A 15745-nucleotide genomic window follows, 5' to 3' on the forward strand; every position below is an offset into this window, starting at 1 on the left:
GCTGCCAAAAGTTAATTTCATAGAATATCAGGGCCTGTGGGACTTTGGGAATGAGGAAAGAATGGACCCCAATGATATCCATGGGATGAGAGGCTCTAAGTTACTGACCATCTGCTTATTCCTTTGTTACTCAAATCAAAGTCCCAAACTATCTCTTATACCAATTCACAAATATACCTGCTTTTCTCACCACTATCACCATGGATATTAAGGAACTAAAAAACAAGGTACCTTTTGTTTTCCTAACCAACTGGGTGAGTAGTCATGCCTACTGTAGATAAGGAGATGGGAAATGTCGTGTACTCCAGGACATGCACATTGGTACCAAAACATGATATGCACCAAAATATCTTACAATATGGCTCAGGTAATTCCTATCTACTAACCTCTACCCAAAGAAATATTTTTTTTCTAGGCTCCTAACAATCTACAGTGTATATCCCTTCATAGCTTGCTGAGGTCATATGACTAAGTTTTGACCAAAAGATACAGAGAATTTCTAGGAATTTTCCTTAGGAGACATCTTCGACAAAAGAATGAGAGCAATATGGCAAAATTCTTTTGCCCAAGATGCCTAAGAAATAAGTAAATCTGCATCTTCCATCGATTGCTTGTGATCTAGAGAGATGTGTAAGGATTAATAATCATAGATGAAGATAAAGATGAAGGCAACACATTAGAGATGGTGGGAAAGAAAGATAGAATTTGCCTTGGTCCCTATTGGTCTACTTTCTTTGGACTCTAAAATAAACAATGTGCCTGATTCTTTGAAGCATATAAATAAAAGTAAAAGAAATTCCATGGGGGCCAGAGCGAGATAGCACATCGGGTAGGCGTTTGCCTTGCACGCGGCCGACCCAGGTTCGATCCCCGGCATCCCATATGGTCCCCCAAGCACTGCCAGGAGTAATTCCTGAGTGCAAAGCCAGGAGTAACCCCTGAGCATCGCTGGGTGTGACCCAAAAAGAAAAAAAAATAAAAGAATTTCCATGGAATTGACTAAGGGGAAATTGTTAAAATTATCTTATTACCCAAAGTAATATATTGATTAAAATAATCTCTACCAAAATATATGGGATTTTTTTCACATAAATGGAATAAAGAGCATAATATTTGTGTGGGATCACAGAAGACCCTAAGTAGTGAAAGCAATTTTGGAGAAGAATAATGTAATTGGAGGCTTCACACTTTCTGATTTCAAACTATATACAGAGTTAGCATAATCAAAACAGCATCGTATTGCATAAAAACAAACACACAGGGCCTGAGAAATAGCTCAACTAAGTCAGCAAGCTGAGCATATACATTGTATGCAGAAGTCTGGTTTGAACCTAGTACCACCTGGTACTCTGATACCAGAGTATCAAGCACAGAAATTCAGAGTAGCCTCAGAGGACCCTCAGGGTATAACCAAGACAAATAACAAAACAAACAAACAAACAAACAAACAAAAAAGCATAGATCAAAGGAAGGAAACAGAGAGCCCAAAATAAATCTATGCATATTGTCCAATTAATTTAGACAAATGAATGAAAAAAATCTATACCATTTTCTGTACACTCACAAAATATTAATTTGAAATGTACTAAAAACTTTAATGAAAGACCCCAAACCACAAAATTTCTAGAAGAATAAAGGTGGTAAACATTTTAATACTGGACTTGGTGATTATATTTCTGGATTTGACAGCAAAAGCAACAGCAACAAAAGCAAAAAATAAACACATAGGATTATATCAAATTGAAAATCTACTGCACAACAAGAAAACTATCATTAAAATTAAAATGCAAAATACAGAATACAAAATAATCTAGAATGAATATCCCTTCACAGCTTGCTGAGGTCATATGACTAAGTTTTGACCAAAAGATACAGAGAACTGTGAGTGTACAGAAAATGGTATAGATTTGTTTTCATTCATTTATCTAAATACAGGATGGCAGACAATATTTGCAAACCTTGATAAGGGGTTAATGTCTAAAATAAGAACTCATACAACTCAAATGAACATAGGTCTCTTCCTAATGCCTTGCACAAAAGTCAGGCCAAAACGGATTACAGGCCTTGATATCGGACCTGAATTCACAAAGTAAAGAGAGGAAAACACAGGCAGTTCTCTTCATGACCTTGAAGCTAAAGGCATCTTCAAGGATGAAACACCACCGACCAAGCAAGTGGAAGCAAAGATAAATAAATAAATCAAAGATTAAGTGCACTAAATTAAGAAGTTTCTGCATCTCAAAGGAAACAAGGACCAGGATACAAAGACAACCCAGGGAATGGGAGAAATTACTTACCCAACACTCATCTGATAAGGGTTTAATATCAAATATATATAAAGCACTGGTAGAACTTTACAAGAAAAAAGAATCCAACCTATCAAAAAAATGGGGATAATAGATGAACAGAAACTTCCTCAAAGAAAAAATACAAATGGCCAAATGAAAAAAATGCTCTGCATCACTAATCATCAGGAAGATGCAAATCAAAATGACAAAGCAATATCATCTCATGCCACAAAGATTGGCACATGTCAAAAAAAAAAAGAACCAGTGCTCAAGTGAAAGCAGAGAGAAATTTCACAGGTAGTGAGAATGTTGACCAGTCTAATATTTCTGGAAAATAATATGGATATTTTTTAAAAATCTGGGAATTGAGATCCGGTAGTCTCACTTTTTGAATTATACCCAGGGGACACCCAAAAAATGGATAAAAGAAATTTGCAACCCTAATTTCCTTGCAGCACTAGCCACAATAGCTAAAATCTGAAAATAATTCAAGTGTCCAAGAACAGATGACTAGATAAAGAAACTATGGTACATACATACAATGGAAAATTTTACTCGGCCTTAAGAAAAGATAAAGTCATGAAATTTGCTGCTATATGGAGGGACCTGGTAAGTGAAGTTAATCAGAGGGAGAGAGGCAGACACAAAATGATCTCTCTCATTGTCTGCCACACAGGAAAGGGAAAGGTTGGATGGGGCTGGGGGACAGGGCAGGGAGAAGAGGGAATACTGAGGATTTTTTAAAAAATTTTTTATTAGTGAATCACCTTGAAGTATAGTTACAAACTTATGAACTTTCGTATTTGCATTTCAGTCATACAGTGATTGTTTACTTGTCTTAAGTGAAATGAGTCAGAGAGAGAGAGAGAGAGAGACAGATATAGAAAGATTGCACTCATCTGTGGAATATAAAGTAACAGAATGGGAGACTAACACCCAAGAGTAGTAAAGATAAGGACCAGGAGGTTTGCCCCACAGCTTGGAAACTGGCCTCACATGCAGGGGGAAAAGGCAGCTGAGATAGAGAAGGCAACACCAAGTAGAAAATGTTGGGAGGACCCATTCGGGTTGAAAGATGCGTGCCGAAAGTAGACTATAGACCAAACATGATGGCCACTCAATACTGGGGATTTTGGTGGTGGAAAATGTGCAGTGGTGAAGGTATAGGCGTTTGATAATTGTCTGACCAAAGCTCAAACACGAAAGCTTTGTAACTGTATCTCATGGTGAACCAATAAAAAGGGGGGAAAAATAAATACAAAATGATCTCTCTCACATGCAGGATATAAAATACATAATGGTGGAATAATGAAAGCCTAAGACAATGGATACAAAGAACATGGGAATGAGTATTCAGTGGAAAACTGCCACTTGAGGGTGTTGAGGGATAGGACAGGGAGGGAGCGATGTCTATGGTGAAGGCAAGCATTCAATTGTGAAGAGAAGGTAATGTTGAAAGATGGTGAAGTGTTGATATGTATGAAGCTGTATCAGCAACAGTACTGTACATCACATTGCCATTGCAAAAGCGCATTAAAAATAAAAGTGCCTCTTATTAGAGCAGGGTGGGAAGCAAACGGGGAGTGGGATGCATTGGTAGAGGAAAGTGTACACTGGGTGAAGGAATCTGTATGGAATAGTGCATGTCTGAAACCCAATCATGAATAACTTTGCAATTCCATGAGGACTAAATAAATTTTTTAAAAACTTAATAAAAATAATTTATACAACTCAAAAGCAATAAAATACATAATCCAAATAAAAAACAGGCAAAAGTGAGCACTGCTAGAAGTGATTCCTTCTTCTTCTAGCAATGGAGCAACAATGGGTGTGACCAAAAGACAAAAAAAAAAAACAAAATAAAATTAAAAGGTAAAGGAACAGACATTTTTCCAGAAAGAATGCACAGAAAGTCAATGGAAGGTTTAAAAAAAGATACTCAACATCAGTTATTATCAGGAAAATAAAATTCAAATTCAACATAAAATACTATCTATTGCCTATTAGAATTACTACTAAGTGATGTTATTTGTCAATTATGTCTCAATTTTAAAAGCATATACACAAAAACATACAGATACACTCTACATACATACATATATGTTTATACATATTAAAGCAATTTCATTTATCTGAGAATTTATTCATTAATATTTTAACTTCAAATAAAAAATCATGAAAAAAGTCTTTCTGTCTCTAGAGTCTCAGTGAGTCAAGAGGCTTAATAAAAGGAAAATCTGGACTTATTTTCCTCTATTTACCTTGTAGATTCAGGTTTGATATCAAGGTCTCTAATCCATTTTGATCTGACTTTTGTGCATGGCATTAGGAAGAGATCTGAGTTCATTTGAGTTGTATGAAATTCTTATTTTAGAAATCTCTCTCTTTTAAGTATTCTATATATACCAATAAGTAAGAGAGGTAGAGAAAGATAAAGCAAAAAATTTAGAGGCAAGTACTAGAGGTGTCCATCCTAGCAGTTCAAGGGACACCATCAACCCACCTAGTGTGAGATACTGTCGTAGCACTATCGTTCCATTGTTCATTGATTTGCTCGAGCAGGCAGTGTGACATAAAGGAAAAAATATTTATTTATTGTTGCAATTTTCAGTCATGGCAGTACTAGTGAACTTGCCCAGGTTTCTGAGATGGGTTAGAATACTAAATAAAGAGGTTTGGTTTTGGGCTATGGAATGGTGGGGACTTTCTAACTGACATCTCTCTAACTGACCTTGTTTAGATACTATTCCCCACACCAATTTACCAGTAAAATTTACCTTCCAACATAAAATATTTTAAAGGACAGAAGGTATAGCCAGAAAGTAGTCCACACACCTCTCCTAACTCAATTTTAAAAGTATATATACACTTCTCCTAACTCAATCTTAAAAGTATATGTTAGCTTAGCTTATTAGCTTAGCTTGCACATAACTCCTATGAGTTGGAGTTTCTTAGCAATTCATTCTAAGAGAATGACTCCTGCAATATGCTGAAAATTGGCCTTGTCAGATTGAAACTTGGCAAGAGCACCAAGATAATGTCACCCTAAAGCAACAGGCACAGACAACGAGGCCTGCCACCCTCAACTCTGTGTGCTCACTGCTTTACTTTAAACATTTCTCATCAGTTTATGCCACAGAGATAAAGTCATGATTAAATTTCAAGATGTTTGCTATAAACGTGCAATTTTTCTTCCTCGGCATCATTATTCATCCATCAAAGACATGCAAATATAGAAAAACTAGCAAAGGGAAAGTTGGCACAGGATATATTCTGATAGACTACTGGTAGGGTCTATATAGGAAACATACCAGATATCTTAGAAATGAGCACTTCTCTGACCCAGCAATTCTAGAGATTTATCCTCACCTGTTAACTAATGATATTAAACAAAACTCTGGCATTGACCCAAAGTATTTGGAGAAACTGTTTTAGTTTTTCTCTTCCAAATATTCTATACACAATAATAAGAAATTTCAATTACAAAGTGCATCCCAAATGATACTCTTGAATTTTCTTAAATATATCATAAAATATCAAACTTGTCTCAAGATATCCCAGAATAAACTGGTGAGCTGGAAAGGACAAGAAAGAAAGAAAATGGTGTGTGACCCAGACTTAGAGTCATTCTTATTTTGACAGCTCCTCGGCTTTGAATAAGCCTCATCAGATTATGTGCCAGAGAAGAAGAACATGCTGGCTTCTCGGAAGTTGACTCGGGACTTCGGTCAGCTGCTGCTGGAAAATTATTCTGTTCTCTTCTGTGACCTAATAATGACTCCCTGACCAATTTCCAAAGAGACATTATTGGAGAACTGTAATTAACATTGCTACATCCGGCCTTGAATCATCTTTCTATAACATCTGTTTTCTCCTTCTGACATTCATTTGAAGATTTTCAATGGGACAGAAGGACAGAGTTAATGTCTCCCTAATTACACAGGTCAAGAAAATAGCTGAGATGGAAAGGGAGAGATCCACAATGTCCCACTTCCCCAGGTCTCCATCAAGCTGCCACTAATAGATGAAAATCGGCATGGGGGAAAAAATAAGTGAACCTCAAAGGGATGAATGTCATACTTACGAACACACATTTCCCTGCTTTCATAAAATCCTGGACAACACTGGGACTTGCGCCTATACATAGTTTTTTCCCCATGTCGATAGGCTGTTCGATAACTGACTCTAGAGAAAGAGAAATTGCATTGTTACTTATTCTGATTTATAATTGATTAGGGATCAGAATATATGTTAATACAAAATAGAGGAAAATGCAACATACCTAAAATGCTTTACATAAAATGCTTTTATACCTAAAAAGCAAAATACTCAAAAACAAGAATAAACTTTAAATATATAGCTTAACTACTACTACACTAATTTTCTAATAAAAATGCTCATTTAAGTATCACTTAACTTTAAATGATAAGGTCTTTTATAAATCCTTTATTTGTCTTGAAAAAATTTATAGTTTCATACATATAAAATCAGCAGCAGCATTATGGGCAAAATTCAGAGAATTTCTTTAAAATTCTATAATAATGTGGTATCATCCAACAAAAATAAAGATCTTTATTAATTGAAGTTGCATATTCATTGATTCATTTATATAATCCCATATTTATTGAACATTTACTATATTTCAGGCATTATTGTAAGCACCAGAGAAATAATTCACAGTGATATACAGGATAAGAATTCCTTGTCCTCCCTGAATCTCATGGAATCAGTGATGTGCAACCTCCCCCCACCAACCCCGTTCTTCCAAAAGCCTGGCAATCATGTCTAGGAAATGCCTCTGGTGCCATATAAGCCCATTAACTGGTCATGATCCAGAGACTCACAAATAAATCTCAGAATAGATCAACAAGCTGCAGAGATGCCTCCAGACCCCAAAGTCACTATCCAATTAAAAATCTGACTCCAGCTGTATCACCATATTTAAAATTTTAGAATTCCTAGAGCACATCTTATACTCTATACCACAGTTTTAGCAAATTATTCATAACAAGCAATATAAAATGATTTTCCTTGGCTTTTTGGGTCACATGTTTTCAATGCTCAGGGGTGACTCCTGGCTCTGCACTCAGGAATTACTCCTGGTGGTGCTCAAGGGTCCATATGGGATGCCTGGGATTGAACCCAGGTTGGACACGTGCAAGGCAAATGCTCTTCCTGCTGTATTACCACTCTGGCCTCAACAAAATAAATTATTTAGGACCTGCTCTTGGGGCAGGCATGTGCTGTGTTGGGAAAATTCAAAATAGTGGTGGTAGAAAGATGTAATGGTGGTGGGATTGGTGTTCAAATATTGAATGTAATAAATAACTGTGAACAACTTTATAAAAATGAAATAAAATTTAAAAAAAACTTTGTCTTCAATGAATTTACATACAATTGAAGAATTTCTACCAGGTAGCACTGCACTGTAGCACTGTCATGCTGTTGTTCATTGATTTGCTCGAGGGGGCACCAGTAACGTCTCCATTGTGAGACTTGTTGTTACTGTTTTTGGTGGATACAATTCACCATGGGTAGCTTGCCAGGCTCTGCCGTGCAGGCGGGATACTCTCAGTAGCTTGCCGGGCTCTCTGAGAGGGACGGAGGAATTGAACCCAGGTCGGTCGCATGCAAGGCAAACGCCCTACCTGCTGTGTTATCACTCCAAAGATACATAAAATAAATATGTATGTCTGGCTGTTATGTCAAGTATTGTTAAGAAAAATAAAACTTAAATAAGGGAATAGAGTATGAAAGGGAGGAGGTGCTCATTTAGGTACAGTGGTCAAGAAATGAGTCTGTGAAAAAAGTGACAATGACCATAATATTTTGTAATGATGCTCAAAATAGCAGGTGCCCTGTGACCCATGATATACACTCCTTTAAGTAATCTATGAATAAAATTATAACATTAAGACTCCTTTCTATTTTAATATTAAAAATTCATTATGTAATACATTTATCTGTTCTCTGTTTTTTCACATTCAGAGAATTGTTGCATTTTACATTTAAATTTACATTTACATTTAAATTTAATTTGAGGTCAAATTTGCTACCTAGGTTAAGTTAGATGTTCTAGTGTTCACTTGTAAGAGTGTTTTTCTTAATTTTTGCCACATAAAAAATGGTATAATTTGTTATAACCAAAAGTGATAGTAATCAGAATACTTTTATTTTCTGTGAGTTTCCTATTTGCTTCTCTCTATCTCCTATGGTTTGGACCAAGGAGAAGAAGTATCAAGCACTCCAGATAATGGATGCACCTCCTCAAGTCTTGCAGACCTCTGTTTTAGACTCTATTACAAGTTAGTCAAACTTGTAAAATAAATCTAAGCTTCCATTACCTGTGCCGTGTGCACTTAAACCAGTTTAGAATGTCAGTGCAGCTGGTGTAGTAGATCTGGTCAAAGGGATGTGGGTACGACTCTTGCACAGTCACTGAGTAGCTGAAGAAAAGATGAAAAATAAGGAATTAGTATTTGTCTTTCTATATTGATATTCCATTTACAAAAACCCAATTGTGGGCTATCTCCATTTGAAATTCTGCACTGTCTTTTAACAGAATTTCTGTTCTTTTGTAGGTTTTTGGAAATAGAATCCCAATGTGAGAAATAATAATAGTATCTTCAAAAGACAGGAGCTCATGCTATAAAGTTTTATAAGTGTTCTCTACCATTTACCATAAACTATGATGCACATGTATACATGTTGGTGTATATATGTGTTATATATGTATATGTGTATGTGTTATATACATATATGTGCATATATGTATGTACATATATACATGTATATTATATATTTATTATAAAACAATATATATGTTTGCAGTCACACCTGGTGGTGCTTGGGGCTTACCACTGGTTTTGCACTCAGGGATCACTCCTAGTTGCCTCATGGGGCTCAGGAGACCATATGTGGTGCCAGGATCAAAACTGGGTCAGTTGCACACAAGGCAAGCACCAACTCACTATACTATCTCTCCGGCCCCAGATACTAATTTAAAAACACACCACCACATAATTTTCTGTATTTAACTCTATCCCTGCACTTTAAGGGGCCAAATATTACCTAATCTTTTCACAGCAAGCTTTCACTCTTAAGTCTGCATTGTGGATCACAAAGGTAATGAGCAAAGAGACAAGTTGAGTGTTGTTCATAGTGCCTGCCCTACTTCTAAGACAGGGAAGAATGTATAATATCTCTAAATTAAAACTGCAGTGAAACATCCAAACACCACTCAAAACATATGGCCGAGAAAAATGGCCTGGAACAATCATACCAACAAGCTGCTGCTCTAGTCTGTTTTTCCAGCACATTTTTACTAAAAACTTATTGGAGGAAAAGCATAAACTCCTAACAGGATAGATATAAGAATATATGTGAAAAATATCCATGACATATAGGGATTATTAAATGTGAATTCCATATTTTTTCATTCTAAGACAGTGTATTAATGATAAAGAACTTACATTCCTGATACAGAAAAAGTTGAGTTCTTTTTTCCCCAATCATTTTTATAACCATTTCTTAAAGATTTCTATTAAAATTATTCATTCATACTAAACTACAAAATGGGTCACAATCACAAACTCACTTTTTGCAAAATCAGTAGCTCAAGTTCATCAACTGGAGAAGGTAAGGAAGAAATCAGGTGGAAATTTCGACGAAAAAATTCAGTTTAGGGCAGGGAAAGTGGTTGCTCAGGTAGTAAAGCACATGTAAGGCATGTGTGAGGTCCCATGTTTTCACTGAATTCCTCCCCAGAGCACAACCAGTATTGGACTCCACAACCAACAACAAATAATTCAGATTAGTCTAGAGCAGAGCATTCTGGTTTGAAAGGCTGTATTGTGGCAGCCTTCCAAACAGTGGAATTTCTTTCTTCAGCTTCTCTGATAGTCACTATGAAGTAAGGTTTCAATAAGGCATCCAAAAACTAATCATTGTGTTGACGTTTGAGTCCATTTCTTGGCAAAGGGGAGGATTGCAATTTTATTTCTAGGTAAATTTAGGAAACCTCCACAAATTTAAGTAAACAAATATAAAAGAGTGAACAGGAGCAAAACTAGATAATTCAGTAACTCTTATATAACCCCCAAAGGCATTTTGTTAGAATTCTTTACAGTTTGGGTTAGTTTTACCTTAGTATTTTATTATTCTTAGTATTTTATTTTATTATTCTAACCATGTAATGCACATAATTTTGAAATCTACTTCTGTAATTTAGAGGTTATTAAAAAACAATTTTTCCTATTAGTAAATAGTCTTCAAATTATGACTGCCAAATATTCTGGAAGTGACTACATCAACTTGCTCAGTACCCAACTGTAAGATAATTAAAATTGTCACTTTTCAAGGGATGACTTTTTAGAAGCTATGTCCTACATCATGAAGGGAAACGTATTTGAGAATAGACCTTTCTCTTTTGGTCTTTATAACTCCTTCTTTAGCCAGAGCCTGCGCTGCAATTTAAACTTAATTAGGAACTCTGCTAACAGTTCTTGCTGCCACATTCATTAGCATCTTCTCTTAAAGACACAGGGTGGAAAAGACTATTCTCCATTATCTAGTCCAGTGTTTCTCAACTGGAGACCAGATGGTTTTGTGTGGGTCTTCCAGGATATTGCAAAGGTCCTAGAGGTGATATCAAATAATTTGGGACAGGACTAGGTCACCAACTTGTAGGATTGGGGAATGGGAGAAGCACGTGGAGGAAACAGGCTGGAAAGGGTCCAGAGCTTGTAAAGGAATGAGAAACACTGGCCTAGTTCAATCCCGTTTTATCATAAATAAGCAATACTGATTTCCAAGTGCTACTGGGCAGTCTGGAGGCAGCACAAACACCAGGGTCCCCAGACACCATCCTGTCCCTCTGTCCCCTCTCATGTTACTTGAATCTTTAGGACTTCTAAGGCAGCCAATAAGTGAAAAACTGACTTAAAAGGAATCTAATTCCAATTTTAGACTATTTGCAGCATTGCAATACAAAATTCTTAACTCTTGCTTGTTTGTATAAACCTCTCAAATATACTAAAAACTAGTATCAATGTGATTTTAACTTAAGTATTATTATCCGTAAAGAAGCCCCAGCCAGACTTAATTTACCATCAAAGAAAGTAAGGAGAAGCAGGAGATGAGGGAGTCATCATCACTTGGAATCATTCCAAAGTGACTAATTACATTTTATCTGCCTAAATTACCTTGTTATTTAATCAGATATGGTAATAAATATCATTTCTTATCTCTGCTCAATTCAGAGCTGCTGTTTTCACTTACTACCACTTCTATGCTCTGTCAAAAAATGGCTTCTCTTTGTGAATGGCTTCTTGAGAAAAAACTCCACTAGATGTAAATACTTATACTCACAGACTAGGAAAAGGGGATGGGGAGAAGAAACAGATGATTCATAGAAGTATTCATTTCCCAAAAGGATGTCAGGCAGAAGTCCTTTGGTAATAAGACATCTTTAAAAAAATTTAATTTTCCTTCATTTAATTTTTATATAGAACTTTTAAGAATCAAAATTGCTGCACACAAATGAAGCATAAATGCAAAGAAAAGATTAAGTAGGCCTGGGAAGGGGACTGAGAATCTGTAATGCTGACAAGCTGCCAGTAAGGCTACTGCAGATCCATAGGCCAAAGACTGAGAAGCCAACTTCCAGGTAATTCTATAACAGAATTGTTGGGTACCAGAGGCTTTCATCATAAGGAAATGTCAATGATGGACCCTACTCAAGTGTAGTACCAGTAAGACATTCTGCCTTTGAAACTAATCTTCTACTCCTTGTTTCAATTCAAAATCATTTCAGATTTTTTTAAGTACAGCTGATACCTGTCACCTGCATTTTTATTTGATCATATTAATTTAGACTCCTATCTCTGTTCTTGTCAAAACTATTCTTTTTCCTTTCTGCAAAGAATCATTTTCTAGTCTCAAATAGCAAATTTATCGATAAGATAATAGTAGTTGTCAATTATCTTTCTAAGAGTTCATAGAAAAAAGACACAGGATAAAAATCTGTTATTTATCAATATTTTTTAAAATTAATTCCCCTCCCATTAATGAGTATTTTAGAGATTACTTCAAATATTGGTCCAACAGTGGAATCATATTAGGTTTATGAGGCTAATGTTCCTCTCTTCTCTCTCTCTTTAATAGATACTGTCTCTCTAAAAGATACTGTCTATTGCCACCGATGTCCATATATCATGATTTCATTTCCTATTGGAAGGCAAGCTCACTCAATCAACAATTACTTCTTAAACACCATATTCAAGGCAGTGTTTGTGACATTGAGAATTATCAATGGTGAGTGACCATACATGCAATTATTCTTTGACAAGTTTGAGTGAATAGTGAACAAGAAATTAGGATAAAATGTATACTGATGAGTGGGTGTTAGATTATTTGACATCTTAGATTGTCTTTTCTCTGCAGCCTTTCTCTCAGTATATTCATATGTTCACAAATCACCTTGCTAAAGACTCCAAAATACACTCTCAAAACATTTCCAGTGTAGGAGATTGCAAAACAATTTCCAAAATCAAAGAGGTTTTATGAATACAACATGGCAAAACCACAATAATTGATTCCTTTCTAGATTACCTTTTATTTTTCACCATGCATTGATAACTCCATTCATTTACACAGCAATCCTAAGCCTCAGTTTATTTTGTTTTTCAGTTTTGGGGCCATACCTGTCTTTGCTCAAGGCTTACTCCTGGTTCTGCACTCAGGGATCACTTCTGGAAGGATAAGGGGATCATATCTGGTGTCAGGATGGAACCTGGGTCAGATGCTTGCAAGTCACATACTGTACCCACTATACTGTCTTGGTCTTCCTGAGTCTCAGCATGTCCTGCCTCATAAAATCCTACATTCACTATATAAAAGATATGTGATTCTTATTTCAAAGCATCTTAGAATTTTTTTTCTCTGTTTCCAAATTTACTGGGCACTAAAAAGTTCAACCACCAAGAGCTTGTTCCTTTTAAAAACGTAATAAGTACCCATCCACATATTCATTTCAACTATATTAATAAAAAATTATTATGTAATTAATTGGTGAAATGTTTTGTGAGAGGTGCTGTAAATGATATAAAGAGAAATAGCCTGTCCCCTTAATTATGTATGTTTTGGCTAATACCACCCAAATATAGGGTTTTATTTATATCTATACAATTCCTCTATAGCTTAAAGTTTCATAATGATATATATCTTCATTGATTGATATAAGGAAATATGCTGTTGTTATCTGATTGCAGTGATGGTAACAGAGATGGAATAAGCTCTATCTAAAAATAATACATGCGTTGCATGCAGCTGATCCAGGTTCAATTCCCGGCATCACATATGATCACCTAAGTCTATCAGAAGTGATCTCTGAATGTGGAGTATGGAGTAAGCAAGCCCTGAGCTGACTTGTTTGGTTTTTATTTATTTGGTGTTTGGTTGTTCAAACACCAAATAAATCAGTAATTATTGGGTGTGAATTGTAATTAAAATACACTATGATAGTCATGTTGCTAAGGGTAGCAAAAAATATAGATAGTTTGAGATAATGACATAGTATAAAAACATACATTACTATAGTATCATATTGATACCTTTCATTTACTTGGAAAAGTTGCACTTGTGATGTCACTTTTTGACACATATCTTACTTTTTTTAATAAATGCAAGTTGCATAATAAAGTAGTGTCGTCTACATTTGATTATGCTCCAATACTACTAAATGTGCTATGTTGTTCCAAAAGGGACTACAAGACCCCTAAAATGACATTTTATCATGTAATTTCATTGTTTTCTATAAATATTCAGATCTTGATTCCACATCATCTGCTTTAGTATAATCCAGCCAGCCTGCTCTTTCCCAATACCAATACTGTATGGCCCTACATTTGAGCTACTTTCCATTTCTAGAACCCTTCCTAATCACTATTACCCAATTGTCTTATACAGTTTTGTTTTGTTTTTGAACATCAGGTAACTTCTACATAGGCTTGCAAGATCCTCCAAAAATCATGTCTTCCTTTTCAGGCCAATTTTTTTATGCCATATATTTCAGTATCTTGCTTTAACACATTATTCCACATTGTCTTCCACTGCTCATTCATTAATTCCCATGCAAAAATAGAGCCTCCCAGATTATAAAAAAGATAATTCAAGGTGTAGATAAGATCTTATGGAGATCATTTTCATTGTTATTAATGTTCACCCTGAATCTTACCATTTCACTTGTGTTAGATTCAATATATCAGATTTTCAACATAATATATAGATCAAAATGAATCATGCTACCAGTTTGTTATACGTACCAGTACTATGTACATAAAATTGACTTCAAAATCTCTTCTCAAATTCTCATTTTACTTATCAGGGTGATAATGACTGTGCACTTACAGAAATTATTTCTCAGATAACTTTTAGAATTATTACCTTTCCCAGTGACTACACACATTAGGGTCTTCAAGATTCAAGAGAGAAGCTGTCTTGATCCAGTGGCACAACAATAAGCAGATAAAACCCAAGCATGAGTTCAAAGAGATAATCATTTTTCCTGAAGAACAACCTACAAGAGGGGAGAACATGCCCATTAGAGAAGCATTAAATACCCAGACAGAATTATCTTCAGTATAGCAACTATTGAGTACCAGTTGTCACTAGGGCAGAAACTTGCATAATAAGCCATGTATTTAAATAGACAGGTCACCAGATTTCATGGTCCAGAAGATAGCGATATTTCTTATGTTGTGCAGGGTGGTCACTGTTTTGTAAATTACTAAAATGTGCAAATCATCATTAATTGCCACCACCACAAAAGCCCTTCTTATCCATGCCAGACGACATTAAAGGCATCTACTAGAACAACACAGATCAACACAGACATCCAGATTCTCTCACCAGGCATATTTCCCCTCTGGAAGAAGAGGGCTCACAGAGAAATCTGGCCTCATTTGTCCCAGAGGATAAATGATGAAACAGAAGCTCCATTGACTCAAGGGAGGCACCTCAGGTTCAAACTGAGATTCATTCAATAATTCATTCAATGTGTGCTGAATGCCTACTCTTATCCTGAGCTCTGTGCAAAAACTGGATATAAAATACAAAACTAGTTCCTGTCCCTGCCCATTAGGATGTTTGCAATTTAGTAATCATGACATACATTTCTTATATTTAGTGCTTCACTTTCCCCATCTGCTCAATAGAAGCAAAACTGATTTTCTTACAGAGGCCTCTGCATAGGTGAACAGTGAAAAAACGCAAAAGCAGGTCCCAAGTCAGAGACAGAGAAAATGTACTTCATGTTATTAAGAGGAAGAAAGGCCTTCATAAAAAAACAAACAGAAACCTATTTGGGAGTCTAGAGAAAAGTTGGGCAGGCAAAGAGATGGAAGAGGGTAGATAAAGTGTTTCAGACATAGGGAATGGAAGGTTGGGACGGGTGAGGC

The 15745-nt window shown here is 35.8% G+C and overlaps 1 protein-coding gene across 2 annotated transcripts in view; it reads right to left on the reverse strand.

Annotated features, from left to right (window-relative positions):
* Window positions 1-15745, reverse strand: part of MEGF10 (multiple EGF like domains 10) — a 173427-nt gene that overhangs the window by 116298 nt on the left and 41384 nt on the right. For both annotated transcript variants that reach the window (XM_055142522.1, XM_055142521.1), the window contains exons 2-4: window positions 14733-14865; window positions 8633-8734; window positions 6373-6473 (exon numbers count right to left, since the gene is read on the reverse strand). In XM_055142522.1, the coding sequence (XP_054998497.1) occupies window positions 6373-6473; window positions 8633-8734; window positions 14733-14848 (319 nt within the window). In that variant the 5' untranslated portion in view covers window positions 14849-14865. The remainder of the gene's footprint in view (window positions 1-6372; window positions 6474-8632; window positions 8735-14732; window positions 14866-15745) is intronic.

This window comes from Sorex araneus, chromosome 6 (assembly GCF_027595985.1).
Source record: "Sorex araneus isolate mSorAra2 chromosome 6, mSorAra2.pri, whole genome shotgun sequence".
NCBI lineage: Eukaryota > Metazoa > Chordata > Mammalia > Eulipotyphla > Soricidae > Sorex > Sorex araneus.